At 41.2% G+C, this 17,812-nt stretch overlaps 1 protein-coding gene and 1 long non-coding RNA gene across 4 annotated transcripts; both read right to left on the reverse strand.

Moving 5' to 3' along the window:
• Positions 1-1,450: 1,450 nt before the first annotated feature.
• Positions 1,451-10,343, reverse strand: LOC118233971 (NXPE family member 2-like). Of its 2 annotated transcripts, XM_035430175.1 has the most exons (7): positions 10,260-10,343; positions 9,716-9,850; positions 8,767-8,811; positions 7,916-8,568; positions 6,801-6,862; positions 4,861-5,085; positions 1,451-2,805 (listed from the first exon to the last, which is right to left on the reverse strand). In XM_035430175.1, the coding sequence occupies exons 1-7, from the start codon at positions 10,260-10,262 to the stop codon at positions 2,273-2,275; spliced, it is 1,656 nt and encodes a 551-aa protein (XP_035286066.1). In that variant the 5' UTR covers positions 10,263-10,343; the 3' UTR covers positions 1,451-2,272. The 2 variants fall into 2 exon arrangements, with proteins under 2 accessions (XP_035286066.1, XP_035286067.1); XM_035430176.1 differs by lacking the exon at positions 10,260-10,343 and having other exon boundaries at positions 8,767-9,754.
• Positions 10,344-10,353: 10 nt separating this feature from the next.
• Positions 10,354-17,493, reverse strand: LOC118233996. Of its 2 annotated transcripts, none has more exons than XR_004766596.1 (3): positions 17,405-17,493; positions 16,812-16,848; positions 10,354-10,378 (listed from the first exon to the last, which is right to left on the reverse strand). It is a non-coding gene; the product is annotated as an uncharacterized LOC118233996 (long non-coding RNA). The 2 variants fall into 2 exon arrangements; XR_004766597.1 differs by lacking the exon at positions 10,354-10,378 and adding an exon at positions 15,546-16,080.
• Between the last annotated feature and the right edge of the window lie 319 nt (positions 17,494-17,812).

Below are 17,812 nucleotides of genomic sequence, written 5' to 3' on the forward strand. Positions count from 1 at the left end.
GAGTGGAAGGCACAAAAGACACACACTCCCTCCCCGCTAACCAGAAGTAAAAATGAGGGAAGAAGTCTGTATAGGTAAAGCTTTATATAGGAGATGGTATTGAAAATCTGTACATACCTCAAGACAAGTACACAATCTATGAATAACTAGTGGTTTTCACTTGGGATGGTGATTTTCAATTATTTCACAAATCAACTATGATCACTGTGGTGTGGGGATGGCTGGTTTAAGCAGCCACTGCTGTCCTGGGTCAAGCTAATTAGACCTGGATAGGAATTAGATAATTGGCCAGGCTAATTGGACTCGGGAACAGGGGTGGCTGCACCTGTGCGTGAGGCATGTGCGTGAGGCCCATGTGTGAGGCAATCAGTGCGCCCAGGTTAAATCTGCCATCCCCACTCACACAAAGGGAGAGCCTCTCGGTCATGACAGGGTTAACATCTGCTCTTTGGCTGTACCATCTTGCCACCCTTCTAAATAAACGTGGACTGTTTGAACATCATCTCCCTGTGTCCCTGTGCTGGAGGGCCCCTTGGAAAGCCACTTCGGTGGCCTGTGGCAGGCTTGTTTGCCACAATCACATTTAGTGCGCCATGCCAAATCGTTTCCATAGAAATCTTTCTAAGGCACGTCTTGGTCGGCTGGTGCCACTCGTTCTACAGGAATTTAAAGCCCGCATAACATTATCAATAATTAAAAGTAATTATCATTATCAAGTTTAGCCTATTGTGTCAATAAGGGCAGGTCCCGCCAGATGTGACAGGCCTACAAACAAATGTTGCACACTCACAAAACCAGTATAAAACGGCTAAATACTCAATTCTGGCAGCATTATTTTTCCATATATGCCAGGATATGAAGTAGCACCTGCAAAAGTTCAATCACAGTTCAGTGGTTGGCTTGCTAGCTATCCGTGGTAACGAACATGCTGCGAAACCATTTTGACTTAAATCGAATTTTGATGTTGGGTAACCTGGTCGAGGTACCAGAAAAAATGCTTTCATTACTCAATGGTAGCCTGTAGGGTTTGGGGTATTTGCTGGAATACTTACCTTACATTTCCATTGCAGTGGAATTGCATATTTTGTGTTTCCATTACAGTTGACGGAGGTAGTAAATTCGCCTCTGGAAATTTTCCTCAGCGCAGAACGTTCAAACTGCATAACGCTCAGCTGTTCATGCATTATCCCACTTGTGCAACAGCGCACCAACAAAAAGCAAAATTGCAATTAAAACATGCATTTTTTCAAAATATATTTTTGCTTTATTCTGTTCATATTACATGAAGAAATATACGCTATTTTAATGTGTCTCTTCTTCTTTACACACTGTACGGTAAATTTGCTGCTGCTTTTCTTTGTGTTGATCAGATTAACCTACAGGGTCCAAGTTAAACTATGTGGTCGCTCCCTTTTGGAACTGTACTTCCTTCTAGGGCTTTCAACACACTTGTCCCTGGTTACGGTTATACACTTTGTATGTCGCTCTGGATGAGAGCGTCTGCCAAATGCCTGTAATGTAATGTAATGTAATGTAAATTAATGAATGGAGCCAAGTTCCAACACATAGCCTAGTTGTACCTTGTGTAGCCTAGCCTTTATGAGAAAATCAGAAGATCAAGTAGGCACATATCTGACATGTAATCGATCAATCCATTACTGGTACCCATCCCTAATTTTCACAAAGAGCTCAGTATTACCAGGTAGCTTCGCTAGGTGACTGACTAGAAACTGCTAGGTAGCAAGTATCTTGATCAAGGCTTTTAATAGCCCAGATCTAAATATGAAAAGATATTCATCAAAACTGAAAGTTAATAGGTGAGGTGAATATGGTTATTGAATGTCTTTGCAAAAAGTGTCATGTCTGATGAAAACTGAGGTAAAACAGCTGCAGTGAAAATGGCATGTGGTCAGCCCAAGCCAGTTTAGTATTCAAATTATACAGCTGGATGTATACTGGAGCTATGCAGGTTAAGTACCTTGCTCAAGGGTACAACGGCAGTGTCCTACCAGGGAATCGAACCTGCAACCTTTAGGTTACAGGACCAACTCCTTAGCCAGTATACTACATTGTCATTGTATAATCATTAATAAGCACTCAAATTCCACCCCAGAATCAAACACCTACTATTACTAATAGGGACGCAATTAAAAACCTTAAAATTCCAAAGCTCCTAGTGTATTGTAACAAGCCCCTGGGTGTACTGTAAACAAAGTCTCTAGAGAAATGGAGTTAGAAACTCCTGTTATATAGTTCCTTTCAGAAAGAACCTCTATGCATCATGACAGAGGTGTGACAGAGCCAAGGCTATCTCATTGGAAACAATCATGCTGTTAGGGTGGATGGCGAAGGTGTTGGCGGCTGTTGTCATGTCCCAGGCGTCTACCAGCACCACCTTCAGGTCCCTGAACACCTTTCTCTGAGCCAGGTTCTGAACGTAGCCAAACCAGTCACTCAGGTGGGTCATATCTGAGTCCAACTCCCTGGTGTTCTCCAGCTTGATGATGACGAGGGTCTGGGGGCTGCGTTTGTGGAGCCTCAGGATGGCCTTGCGCATGTTGATCAGCCTCTGGACGAAGATCTCCAGGGGGAAGGGCCTAAAATGCTGTCCCACTCCAATGACCACTACGTCGTCAACCGCTACTCTGTCTACTTCTCTGAAAATGTACCCCACGGCATCTTTGACCACGTTGTAGCCAGTGACGAAAGGATGTCCGTGCATCTTCCACTGGACAGTGATGTTCCTTTGTGGGTCCACAACCAGGGCATAGTAATGAGTATCATACGGATTTACATATTTCAGCCCTGAAAAAGCAAAGCATGAGTGAGAATTTGGTCAACATTTCAGTGAAAAGATCTTTGTCAAGACATGTAATCCAGTTTACATAACTTCATACCAATTTCTAAATTTCCCTTTCTGTGTCCTAGTTTCTGGAAAAGGTGAGCCCCAGACAATTAAACAATTACCATCCTTTATGAGTAGAAATTGTTTTTTTTGTTTTTTTGGAGCCGACCCAATAGGCACATTAGACACAATTATGTTCCTAATGAGGGTTTTTGTCATTATAGCAAGTTTGAAATCTCAGCAAAGGTAGTGATTTTTAATTCATTTTTAAATATTTGGATATCTACAGCACCACCTTGTGGTTGGATTGGGCTAAAACTTTATGGCTGGAGTCTTCATCTGTCAATACACATACTAAGACTTCATGGGTCCTTGAGGCAAATTTGTTCATGAAGAGGGGAAGGACCTGTCCACCAAATTTTGTGACCAGGTGTTCAACCTGTGCCATAATTTAAAGGATCCAAGAGTTCAGCCATCCAAACAAGCCTACTAAGTATTGTGATTCTGGGCCATTTTGTCTCACGGTTGAGGTGTAAGGGAAGAAGAAGAAGAAAAATAGGGTTCCAGCAGCTTTGCTCCTTGGACATCTAATGACAATAATAATAATAGCTACTAACAACACTTCCTGGGGTCCAAATACTGCAAGTAACCACATAGAATCGTCTATGTGGTTACAGACGTGATTATATCATCTTAGTATGAATATTTGTTCAGTTCATGCAAGTCATCATAGATTCTGTATGTTTGCAAATTGTTGCTTTCTTGCTCACTAGACCACGGCTATTATTATTATTATTATTATTATTCTATAATGGGGGCATAATGCTTCACAACAAGAAGGTCCTTTGTTCGCATCTGGGCCGAGACCGTTCTGTTTGTAATTTGTGTTCATAACACGCTCTGTATAATGAATTCACCCTGTGGCATAGTTTCACATATTTAAAAGACAAAACAATTGGTAAACTGGAACCAAAAACCTATTCAGTTTAGCCGTAGGTTCCATGAAAAATACATGGAACTGGAAGAGATCTGAAGCTACCAAAATGACGACAACACTTTGGAGTTCCCCAGAAGAGCCTAAATTTTCCCTAGGTATGAGTGTGTGAGTGAATGGTGTGTGTGCCCTGCGATAGCCTGGCGGCCTGTCCAGGGTGTATTCCCGACTCTCGCCAAATGCATGCTGGGATAGGCTCCAGCAACTCCGGCAACCCTAGCCAGGAATAAGCAGGTTAGATAATGGATAGATAGGTCGATGAGACTGTGGATATATACGTATGTTATAAATGAGGAGATATCTCACTGTAGTAAGTTTGAAATCACAGAATTTTGTGAGAATTTTTAAAAAAAGAAATTACATTTGGATCTCTACCACGCCACACAGCGTGTCTGGATTAGATCATTTCCTTAAGGACAGAGTCTTGATATAGATGTCATTGTAAATGATTGTGACTATGTCTTCTTTTTATAAATCAATTCTGTGTTTAAAATTTTGTCTGAGACAAAAGTTCTGTAAACCATGTCCAAAGGTCAGTAATCTCGATATGGTTATGAGGTCAATGGTATGGTGATGAAAATGCGTCTGTCATAATACTTACTTTACAGATAAATGTGAAAACACTAAAAACACGTGTTAAAACAACACATAACATAATTTTTAACACACCTTCGTGTCTAGTTAAGGACAGCACATTGTGTGTTACTTTCAACACTGCCTGTGTTAAAACAAGTCTCCCTCTGTAACATACATAGTAATATTGGTAAAACTAAAGTAGAAACTTTTGAAACGACGTGAGTTGAAAGTGATACAAAAGTAGTAAAACAAAGTGTTTTGGGTATTACCATCCTTTTTGTGCAATTGATTTTGAAATATGGAAACAAACCATTTTATGCAGAGGATTTCGTTACAATGTATACAATGTTAACTGTATAATTGTTATGCGAGACGACCTGTCTCCCTGGCCTATAGGTGTGTACCAAAATTGTTGTGTTTATCTGACGCTTTACATCGCCATTACCTTTCAGCGTTTTTATGAGCGTCTCTTGCCACTGGCGCACAGTGGAGTCTCCCATGAGTTTCAGGTTCCTTCCCTTCAGACATCTGCTGATGGCGTCCGCACTGAAGAAGTTTCCCGTCTGGCAAGAGGTGGAAGACCATCTGTTTCTAAAGAAGTAGCCACTCGGTGAAGGGGACGTCATTCCAAACCCTGCCACACACTTTTCAGTCGGTCTGTGGGTCCCTGCTAAAGGAATGAAAAAGATGGAGAAAGAGAAGGAAAGGATTCAGATAGGATTGTGGAGGTATATAAATGGTAAATGGACTGCATTTATATAGCGCTTTTATCCAAAGCGCTTTACAATTGATGCCTCTCATTTGCCAGAGCAGTTAGGGGTTAGGTGTCTTGCTCAAGGACACTTCGACATGCCCAGGGCATGTCAAACTGGATTAGAGATTAGAGAAAGTTAGCGTTGCCTCATTTCAAACCAGACAAAAAACTATTCCTGGTTTTTGAACTGGCTTGGGAACCCCTGGGAGGAGCTGGAGGAAGTTGCTGGGGAGAGGGGTGTCTGGGCTGCTCTGCTTGCCCTGTTGCCCCCGTGAACCTGATCTGGACTAATCGGTTAGAAAGTGGATGGATTGATGGATGGACCATGAATTCAAATGAATACAAATCTTAACATATCATGCAAAACCCTGTGGACGATGTGTGATTGGGAGCAAATTCATTCTGTTCATTCTACAGCAAGACACCCAAGCACACTGCTAAGAAGGTCAAGCTGCTGGTCTTCTCAGAACAATGGACAATGGCCACCCCAGAGTCCAGACCTCAACCTCATTGAATGTGTTTGGCATTAGGCTACTTGGAGCAGGACAAGCATATAATTCAACCAACTGAACTTCAGAGGTGAACAATACTGAACTTTGGAGGTGTTCACAAGAATCATGGAAATATATCGCTGCAGATTTCTTTGAAAAACTCAAAGCAAGTCTTCCAAATGTTTTTTTTTTTGTGTTAAATATATGTCCTCTGTATTATGTTCTGACACTAAAAAAATAAATAAGTTAAAAAAACATTTAATGTTGTTTTACCAATTGAAATGAAAGAATGGGTGATCTCTGACTTTTGCACAGTACTTTATGTATAAGTATTAATGTGTGTGTGCGCAACCAATCCTGGGCTCACCAGTGCTCTCTTTCTACTTAATAATGTTCCATACAGTTAATTTTATTTAGCTTGAGGTTTGGCCTGTGTCTCTGGCTGTTTTTCCTTCTTATTTCTCAGCCTCATAATGGCTTCCTTGACTTTAATTGCCACTGCTGTGGTCCCTGTGCTAACAAATGCGCCAAAAGCAGACTTCACCTGCGTGAAGGAAGCAGGTGAACACACCGAACTAATCAGAATCACCTGTGAAGCCATTTGTCCCAAACGTTATGATACCCTGAAATGAATTGACCATTTCTAAAACATGCTGTCATTATATATATATATATATATATATATATATGTATATATATATATATACACACACACACACACACACCTACAGGACAGGACAGTGCAGTAGGACAGCACTGGTCTAAAAGGTGTAATCAGAGAAGGCTCCGCTGACCTCATACTGAGAGGATGACTGAAATACAGGTTAGAAAACTGCTTTGGAAAACCTGGCAACCCGATTTATAACCCTTCACAGGCAGATACTTTAAAATGGGGCCTTCCCAGCCAATACAAAGCGTCCTAACAATGTTGTTGCCATGTAGTGGCAGTGTTATAACACTGACAAAACATCCCACTGACATTGTGAGAACATTTTGTGTTTGCTAGAGCATTCACAGGCAGGTGTCTGGCAATTTACACACATCCATAGTTTGATAACAGTGACCCTTGGAAATCAGAATCAGAATTTAGAATAGTAGGAGAGTAGGTCAGATCGACAGCACAGACATGCGGGGACATACCGGGACAACTGATGACTTTCACAGGACCAAAGCTGTTTCTCATTTCTATTCCAATGTTTTTCCTTCAAAAGAAAGTTGTAATAGATTTAGAGGGCTAGATCAGTGAGGGATTGTCAATCATGAAAATGATTGACAGTACCAGTACAGCTAGAGCAAATTCCTAAGCAGTAATATGGTGATAATCACACACAGTGTCTGCCCCATAATTTTTCTTCTCTCCATAAAAAGTGCTGCTGTTGGAGATTGGCTTTAACCAAGAAGCCATTCTAAATCTAAACTGGAACTCTTGTCAGTAGGACTTGAATAAACTGTGGATGCTATGGAAAAAGACCAGAACAACACACAGATAATCTGAGTGTTTAAAAACAGGTTCCAAATGTGGATTCCCCGACCCCACTTGTTATTCTAGTACAGCTCTAATGCAGTGGTTCTCTAACAGACATCTCTGATGGCTGTTGTCTAGCTGATCATTAATGACCTGTGGCGAATTAATATTTGCAAATGGTTGCTTATTTGTGTTTGAATATTTGCAACAAATGTTTGCAGAGATGTCTGAGAGAACATTTCAAAATGTTGTGTACTTAAAATCCCTGGATGATAATGTTTGGAACATTATTGAAAAGAAAGGGAGCACTGGTGAGCTGTTTGGGTGGTTTTTGTTCATTACGGTGAGAATTCTTTGGTCACCAACTGTTAGAGCTCTGCCTTGGCTTACCAGACTCTTTGTGATTTCTGAGCTCACCAGTGCTCTCTTTCTCCTTATTAACATTCCAAACAGTTGATTTCTCTCTTATACCTGCACTGTGGAAGCAAGTGAACGCACCTGACTAATCAGAAAAATACATGCCTTTGTCCCAAACATTATGGCGTTCACTGTAGCACAGTAAAGATGATGTAAATTTGGGACATTGATTCATTTTGGCATGCATGGCTATTTCTGACATAATGTGGGTTAAGAGAGTGAATAATCCCTCAATACATGAAAAGTATGTATATTTAATTAAAAATAAAGTGTTTGTTAAAATTCTGGGATTTCGATTGTGGTTGAGATGACCAGGACCAAGGTCAGGAACCAGTGCTCTAAAGGCTCACAGCGTGCACAAACCAGGCCTTACCTGCTCAGGAGCAAACGCTCATCCCTGGCCATGTTAGAAATTGGGCCATTTCTGGACCGCATGGTCCTCAGGGTGCTGCAGGAAAGGGTTTTGGGTCGGACACAGGCGTAGTACTCCGCGTCTTCCTTCTTCCTGTACTCGCAGAGAGGCCTGTCTGCTTTCAGCCGGATGCCGCACTGAGATTGCTCAGTTTTGTTCCCACTGTAGAAGGTTCCGGTGTATATGATCTTATCGTAGTTGTGCGCACTGATTCTCCTGAGGATCCCGACTGCCTCAGAGGAGTGCATGAGAAGCACAGACACCAGTACGTCTCCAGGCCAGAACAGGCGGAAACGCACCCGGTAGGAGCCATTGAGCAGGTCAGTAACTTCTCCTGATGCAGAAGCCTGGAGATTGGGAGAGTGGATTCGGGCCAGGATGAAGTCGCCTCCATGCACCTTTGGGTTCCCCCTGTGGTCCTTCATGTTCACCAGCACGATTAAGCTGTCCCCCACACAGTACTGGGCTCCGGGCTGCTCCAAGTTGACCACACTGTGCTGGCCACTGGAAGAGCTTTCAATAGAGCTGAAGTTGCCGTCTGCTGGGAGATCGTCCCATACCGAACGCATTATGTCATCCACAGACATCTCTCTGAATGGATTTTCGGTTGGCTCCTGTTCGAGAAAAACGTAAAACAAACGTAAAACAAACGTTAAAAAAAAAAAAAAGGCTGCTGAAATTGAGGTATATCAGACATTCACATTATGTGTTGAGTGTAACATATAACCCTAAGCCCCTCTATATGATGCAAAATTCAAAGGGGAGGTCTGCTCTGAATTAACAAACAAGTCTCAAAAATCTGTGCAACTCACATGTTCCAGCTCTGTGTTGGTGGGGTACACAGGATCCAATAGCACCTGGGGGGACAGAGGGTATTTCATTTAGTTCGGTGTTTCTCTGTACCTCAGAGACTGCACACACATACGCAGACACACTGCAAACACATTTGATGATACATGACTGAACAATCCCAGTGAGCTTCACTGCCAAAATAAAAGAAACACCAACCATAGTATCCCTTTCTGTTATGTATCCATCTCTCATGAAACGTCAGTAAGTTCAACAGCCTGAGTCACTGAAGCTTATTTCAAACAACCACAACTGTGCCTCGCTCAGAATCACTGAGAATCCTAATGCCAAAACAGTGGGCTGCTGGACTAGGCATCGTCTGCATGTCGGGAGGTTAATTGCTTAATTAACTCAATAACTACACCTGTGTGATTGCTCCTGCTTTCGTTATACTTTGTAGCCCACATTTATTCAAGCGCTTTCTTTATTTAGGCAATTTTTGGCGATTTGCTTCTGCATCACATATGGAAATTGATCCAGAGCAAATTAGCCGTCACATGAAATCAGAAGATGCCCTGAACCTAGACCATAAAGCTCAGCTGATTTTGAGCAGTTTCAGTGCAGAGGTCACAGTAGTGTAGTATGAACACATTACCTCAGGCCCATGATATGATAAATGGAGCAATGCAAGGGAATTTCTCCACGGTTTCACCCTCACTGGTACATAGTATGTTAACACCCACCAACTAGAATTTTATCTTTATTCATCCCAGCTGTGCATTTTATATTTGCTGACTGAATTCTACTGATGAAGGCAATGTAACTACACATTTCCCGATCTTTAGCCTCATTTATGTAATTGAAATTGAGTGTCAATGTTTTCTGAATTAAATGAGCTTTGATACTGACAGTTCTCCTGTGTTCTGACCTCTTACAAACTAAGCACACACTTAGAAATGAAATAGTTATTACGATGAAGGTTGGCCAGGTTCCAGAAAAATAAACAGAAAAAGAAATATCAAAAATAAAAATTAAAAGTAGTGTCTTGATCAGCAAGTTGCTTCTGCATCTTCCAGGCAGTGGAGGAAGTTCTACTGGTTCAGTACTCTGTGAAGAAAATTATATTTTTTTAAATTAATTAATTATTACATACATTAGGTCATAATGACCTGACGGTATATAATCCTGACCCCATAACTCCAATTAATAAATCAACTTAAATCCTTTCATATAGTTACACAATCCAATAATACAAGTATTTGACTTTCTTGTATCCAGTATTCAAAAAATAATGTGTTAAGTTTTACCTAATCAAATCACATGATCACAACTCTATTTAGCTTTAGTTTCCTTATTACAGAAACGGTTGTTTTTGACTGCGTTCTCAAATTGAAAATAATAATAATAATAACAATACTTTATATTTTTTATAATACAATAATTTTATAATATTTTATAATACAACAAAATACTTTCAAGAAATGGCAAATTTTACTTATGGAAATAAACCGATTACCATGATGGGTGTTCAGAAAAATTAGTGAAAAATGGGTGAAAGGCTTCTTTGGATAATTATACATCCACCTCAGAATACAAGGCTTGCAGAATTCTGCATGTTCATGGTGATGTGGATTTCTGTAAAACAAGTGAAACCACAGAAAAGTAATTATTACTGAAATGGTGTTAATTAATCAGTGAATTCTGATACCTGCTATAGAAATCTGATGTATAGACGTATACACTTTCACTAGGTGAACACAGTTCAAGGTTTGCCACAGTGATGACGTACACAAGCCTAGAAGTGCCGAATGGCCTATTCTCATTATGGACTCTTATGTTCTAGGTGGCCTGTTATCCTCTCTGTTCATTATTGTGTTCCAGTTGTGCTAAATAATCTGTTCCCCTCAGTATGTATGCTTATGTTCTTATGTTCTAGTTTGGCTGTGTTACGTTCCACGTCGTGTGTGTTTTCTTCCCCCTCTGTAATACTGCAGGAGAGCCATTCATCATTCCATTCGCTGTCCCCGCTGTCAATCATCATTAACCTGGTCCCGCCTCCACCAATCACATCCCTCCTCTGGAATATAAAAGCTACGTGGCTCCTGCAGCTCGTCGTCTCTCTGTTCTCAGGTTCTCAGGTTCTCAGGATGTGCTGTAGTCACAGCCCAGCCCACAGAGCAAGGGTAAATATCAGTTGTATGTAATATCCACATCAACCGTCTCTCTCGAAGTGACCGGGCCAACACCACCTCTGCTCACTTGATCTTTGGTACAACACCTTCAAAGTGGAGAAGTTAGGGAGGCATGGCAGAGCATGGAAATGCTGACTGGCTTTGCAGTCAAATTTAGTCCCATAGTTGGTAGCTCATTGGACTATGCTGACAACCTCAGTAATTTTTGTTCTTGCTTCAACCAGACATCCATTATCTATACCCGCTTATCCTGGTCAGGGTCGCAGGGGGGTGCTGGAGTCTATCATTGGGCGAGAAGCAGGAATACACCCTGGACAGGCCGCCTATCTATCGCATGGTACACACACCATTCACCACACATTGTTTTTGGACTGGGGAAGTCAAAGTACCTGTTGGAAACACATGGACACAGGGAGAGAACATGAAAACTCCACACAGAAAGGCCCAGGCTGGATTTTTGAACCCAATACCTTCTTGCTGTGACAGTGCTACCCACTGCACCACCGTGCCACCCTTCGATCAGACAGACTTGAGCATTCGAAAGAAATGAGCCCCCCCCCCCCCCCCCCCCAACCTCTCAGATATGTCATCCATAACAACAGCTGCTGTAGTACACAGAGAGGATGTAAAGAGATTTTTTACGCATTTAAACCCCACGATGCATCGGGACCAGATGGGCTAATGGGCCGACATTTAAAAACGTGTTATCGGAAATCGTCTGGGACCTTCTGCGAGTTGTTCAACAGCTCGAATGGAGGAGCACTCCAGCACTTCACATGGAAATCCTGTTATTTTCCTAAGAAAAGTAACCCCGCTTGCAACACTGATTTCCGTCCAGTGGCATTGACGTCAGTAGTTGTGAGATGTTATGAGAGGAAGGATCTTTCAAAACTGCAGGAGGAGATAGGCACCTCCATGGATCAGCTTCCATGTGCTTTAAAGATAGAAAGGTGTGTGGATGACCCTGTCTTCCTCACTCTACTGCAATGTGTGCCTTGTCACCATGAGACACAACAACCAGGCCGGGGTGGTGTTCTTTGACTGCTCAAGGAAATTTAAATACTGTCCAACCCCATCCTATAGGTCGCAGACTCTTCAAGTTGAATGTAAACCCACACGTGATACTGTAGTCTATGCCTTTATGAACAGGCAGAAAACATGTGATATTCAATGGCCATTGCAGGTCTGTCAAAACCTCCTCAGCAGTAAGTCCCCAGGGCTCTGTGATATCGATATCCCCAGTGCTGTTCACATTGTACACAGACGACTGCAGGGGCACTGAACTAGATGTGCTCTTATTTAAATACTCTACTTACACTGTAAATCCGGATGTATCAAACTTGCATAAGCGGCTCCAGTCTGTGGTAGCCACTTCTGCTGGCTGCTGTGAGGACAATCACCTCAACCTCAACGCTTCAAAGACGAAGGAGACGGTCACAGACCTCCGACACACTCCTGCCAGCCCTATAGCTCTGACTGGATGGATTGACCATCGAGTGGGTAGAGGAGTACAAGAACCTGGGTACGATAATAGACTCAAAGCTTGAATTTACGAGTAATGCATTTGACACCAAGGTTGCCCATAAGAGCAATGCTGAACACATCTTTGCAAAATATCAACAGGGGTTTTTCTTCTTGAGAAGACTAAGAAGCCTGCAGGCACATAAGGCTGCTCAGCAGGCTTTTTACAGCTGCTTTATTGAGCGAGTTCTCATATTCAGTATCTTGGTCTTATTAAAATAGTCTTATTTGAACAATCAGAAAAATAATTTGGCGAAACCAGTCCAACCTCATTACCATCCCTGGAAAAACAGGCCAGCAGGAAGGGAGAACAAGTCACACGGGACCCCGCAACACCAAATCTACGCCGAGTATAAACTTCTGCCCTCAGGGCGAAGATTCCGCCCCCTGTCACTGAAGACCAAGAGGGCTGTGTCCACTTTTGTCCCTGCACCCATCAGACTCCTGAATAACTCCTGAACACCAACAATGGAATATTATGTTCTTTTGAAACCTCCAGTCTTTAGCATTGCTCTTGTTTTGCATACTGTTTTATATAGTTTTTTAACTTTGCGTTTGTGAGGGAAAAGTGAGAAATTACTGTTTACATATTTACTTGCTTTTATATAACCTTAAGAAATCATTTTAAATTTCTTTTCTGTCTAACTGAGAATTATTGGGAATGCATAGCCCCTCCCGTGCATGTTCCTGTTTACCCCAGAAAACTGTCTCTGTATTTCTTCATTGTTTTTAGTCACTGTGACTGGATAGCCTTGAAGAAGCCAGAACGTCTAAACAAGTCTGTATCTCAGAAATCCAATGCTTTTAACCAATCAGAGACAAGCTGCAAAACAGTTTGAGACAGACAGGTTTTGGGAAAATTCCAGAACCCGCCTTTCACCTACTTTTAACTGTACAAAATGAATGGCTTTTCACCTGTTCTGAGAGCTTTCATACAGACGTGTTGTGGAGCTGTGTGGATTCTCCTATTCGGCCGAATAAATATATCTGAACTGAATATTGTGTGTAAGTCTGTTGGACTCTTCTCACGGACCGGGGGAAATTAAGGTAATTTCCACCACATGTTGCATGATTGTGTTGAATGTTTCTGCCTTGTCACACAAGAAGTTCCTCACCAGGAAAATAAAGTCTTTTGAGGTTTTGAAATTAAGGGGCAGCACAGTGGTGCAGTTGGTAGCACTGTACCAGCAAGAAGGTCTTGGGTTCGAATTCAGAACTGGGCCTTTCTATGTGAAGTTTGCATGTTCTCCCGGTGGGTGTCCTCCCTGCCCCTGCCCCGTGCGACCCTGCCCAGTATATCCTCACCACTCCCTGGATGGACTAATACGTATAAGAATTATGAGCGAACAGATACAACATACCTAAACATACAAGATTAGGGCAAGAAATGTCAGAGTAAAAAAAAGAGTGATAACTCTTGAATGCAGTGCACATAAAGTATATACACATAAAACATGGTTCCACTATTTCACTATTCATGTCTTTAAAAATATCATAAATACTATCATCTGAAACAAAAATGTTCTTATTTTCCCTTTTGTTGTTTGAGAATGCGAACTGAACACACCTACACGATTTGACATTAAACTATTGGATTGCTGGCCGACAAGCTTTACTCATTGTAAATTAAAACAATTCCTGGAATTCTTATCTCCCGGTATAACAGTCTTTTAGAATCTCCCACGCAATTCTTGATTCGGTAATAAGTCACGCTTTAATGTAGCCTGTAGGCTACGGAGATCAGTAATGTATTCATTTCAATTGTTCGGTTTAATGTTAATGTTTTCACAGTTCAACTCTAAAACGAAGCATACATTTCAAACACAGTGTTGATATAAGAATAATAGTGCACACATATCGATAGGCTGCGATCATACATTTCCAAAGCAGATAACAGTAATTATTTATCCATACGCTTTTTACATAAACCACCAAGAGAGTCTTAACGAACTCTTGTGGGATTATTAGTTCATATTTAACGCAGTAAACATTATTTTCTTTGGAAAAGGTAACTTACCCGTGTCCAAAATACCAGGAGTACCTATAAATGTTATCTTTTCAAAATTGCCCTGGACAGTGCTTTGAGGAACCTAATGGAACGATGACGAATCTTTGACGGCACAAAATGCAAAAAATTATTTAGAGATTTTTTTTCACCTATTCTGTAAAAACCACGCAAAGAATGCTTCCTAAAGAGAGAGGAAAGTCAAAGAGACGACAAAATGGTTTCGGAGAGCAGAAAGCGACAGACTGATTGGTTTCAGTCTTCAGACTCCCGTATTAACGTCTTCTATCACTCTGAATTGTCTGCACGGACTGGAAAAGTAGTTGACGAGCGTCCTGGCTCCGGGACTAAGTGGAGCACGAGCATCATTAGCACGGTGGACCACGGATTGTCATTTTCTGTGGAGCTCGCAAACCCACGTGGTTACTCGGGGTATTGCAGTTTAGTAAGCCTCTGGTGCCAAAAAGCGAATTTCCCCATTGAATTCAATTCAAAACTACGAATTTACCCTGGGCAAATTAACTTATTTTTGACGCTACTTTTAAATTACTTCACACTGAACTAATTACTCTCCAGGCACCGATTTTTTTCTGAGCCCCACAGAAGAAGATATAATATTCATTTAATTCCAATTTGATCCAATCTTTACGTCGCAGCGCAAGTACCTGTTTACACCGGCATGAACGAGTATGGGGCTGTGATTGACTCATCATCGGTGCAGAAAAGGGTTGTGATTTAAGAGAATTGCCTGCACAGAGCCGATGTATCAGGATATTACACCTAGGATTACATGAATTCACCGTCATTATTGTTTAGATTATGTTGTTATTTTTATATTATTACTATTAATATAAGACACTTTTACCCTGATTCCACCATATTTATTATTTTGACTACATTGTTATTTTGACATTTCTACTTATAGCCAACTGTGATTAAAAATGTTATTAGTTGTAGTATTTATGTCTTTGCATGATGATACTGCTAATGATACCTTAATCAACACCATAGCATCGTCTCAAATAAGGGTTTTAGAGCAAATTAAATATATTGAGCCAACCTCATTATTATTTATGTTGGACTATTTACTTTCAAATGTGATAACTGGTGATGATGAAGATGATAAACATGTCAATTACAAAGATGATGTAATGCATAGGACTATCAACAGATTTTATTAAATTTTGTGTATTATCTATTTATTTTATTATTTTTGGCTACCCTCACAGTTCAAGTACTCAGTAAGCTTGAAAATTTGCTTGTGAGCTGCGATAATAAATAGCTCTTATCACAAGCTTTAACTCTGTCATTAGCTCCACATTTAGCTTTGTGGCTAGCTCAGCAAGTCACAAAACCAGCTGCACTGGACAGCACAAGCAGCCGAGTGAGTAGCAAAGCCAATCACATTGCATAATTCAAGTGGCTAAACCAATACCAGCGCACAATGCAAGTAGTGAAAGCAATTTCATTGTTGAATTAATTTGTAAAGATTTTGGCCCAAACCAATGAAAAAAAATGAAAATGGGGAGGAAAGAACAACAACAACAACAACAACAACAAAAATACAATTAATACCGGGTCAGATATGAGCAAGATAGCTGGTTATAATATTAATTTCTCTTTAACAAATAGGAGCGTACGAGGAAGGGAAAAAGAATAAAATAACAAATGAAAAACACACACACACACACACACACACACACATATATGAGTAAAGATGATTTTCCTGATACAATATCCTATACAACTATGCAAAACCTCCCCACTAACCTTAGTGCATGCAATCATTTTTCATCATTGCATTTACATTACATTACATTACTGACAGCAGTCAAACCGGTTCCGTCTGGTTATAGCTGCAAACAGTCTGAGGAATGTGGCCCCAAAACTCCGGTCCTACTGGTTTTTAGTGCACTAGGCGAGGCTTTAAAAAAAGTGGTTCTTCAGTTGACTTGTGAAAATCTCTACAATTTCAGCAGTGCTTAGAGCAGGTGGGAGACTATTCCAGCAGTGGGAGGTCTCGTCATAGGTCTAAGCCCTGGATACTTATTAAAAAGGAGGATCTGAGGACTCTGCTCAGAACACATTTAGGAAGCTGGTCAGCAATATATAAAGGCGCCGACCCATGGACAGATTTTAAAAATAAATAAAAAATTAACTAATAAATGCTAATATTACAATGAAATTTGTATGGTTGACATATAAATATTTCCATATGATACTGTGTATCAAACCATATTTTATGCAACATTTTGTAAGAAACTCTGCTAAATAAATTGACAGATGCAAATGAGAGAGAGATGTATTATGGGGAGGTTTTTCTTTTTAAGGGGGGGGCGTACAGGCTTACCCTTTGATGCATGGGGTGTTGCTGGGGTGATTTATCTCTGCAAGATACAAAATAAGTAAATAAATAATAACATGAGAAAACAACATACGATATCAGGCTGCGTATTCACATCAAATTCTCTGAATGAACAGACAATGCTACTGTGTGTGAGACAAAATCAATTATCCAGTGGATGGCTTCCAGAGACACGTTCCTGTTCTGCCTAAGCAGTTGTGGTTCAGGAGCTCAACAGGTTACCACTGTTCTAGGCTAGGAACAGTGATGAATATTCTGTAGGGAAATGACAAGCCTAGATGTTCTGAATGGACCGTGTTCTCATTACGCAATCTAACGTTCCAGATGGTCCGTTATCTTCTTAATTTATGCTTGTGCTCAGGCTGTGCTGAATGGCCTGTTCCACTGAGTGTGTATGCTTGTGTTCTTTTGTTCTGAAGACAGTTTGAATTGACACACCGAAGATCGGTTAGGGCAACAACGGCCTCTTTGACCGTCTTCGTCATCAGCTGGGTGGCAAAAATGAAATATATGTCTGTGTGTTCTAAAAACCAAAAAAAACAGGGCGGGCACGGTGGCACAGTGGTTAGCACTGTTACCTCGCAAGAGGGTGGTCGCGGGTTCGAATCCGGGTCTGACCGATCCTCTCTGCGTGGAGTTTGCATGTTCTCCTCGTGTTCGCGTGGGTTTACTCCAGGTACTCCGGATTCCTCCCACACTCAAAGACATGCATGTTAGGTGTGCTCCTGCAGTTGCCCTTGACCAAGGCACTGCCCTCAGAACTGGAGTTGGTCCCCGGGTGCTGCACTGTGGCTGCCCACTGCTACTAAGTAACTAGGATGGGTCAAATGCAGAGGACAAATTACCCCATGGGGTTCAATAAAATTATATCTTATTTCACTTGCACTGCTGTGATTTTTTGTAGTTGTTCCAATATTACCTTATGCACTTATTGTACGTCGCTTTGTATTTGAGCGTTTGCCAAATAAATGTAATGTTTTTATTTT

The sequence above is a fragment of the Anguilla anguilla genome, chromosome 8 (assembly GCF_013347855.1).
Source record: "Anguilla anguilla isolate fAngAng1 chromosome 8, fAngAng1.pri, whole genome shotgun sequence".
Classification (NCBI taxonomy): Eukaryota; Metazoa; Chordata; class Actinopteri; order Anguilliformes; family Anguillidae; genus Anguilla; species Anguilla anguilla.

Excerpts from the sequence above, each read along its gene's own strand:
- LOC118233971 (XM_035430175.1), bottom strand. Across the intron at positions 8,569-8,766 it reads CCAACACAGAGCTGGAACAT|GAGCCAACCGAAAATCCATT; the intron begins GTGAGTTGCACA and ends TTTCTCGAACAG. Across the intron at positions 2,806-4,860 it reads GCTCATAAAAACGCTGAAAG|GGCTGAAATATGTAAATCCG; the intron begins GTAATGGCGATG and ends TTGCTTTTTCAG.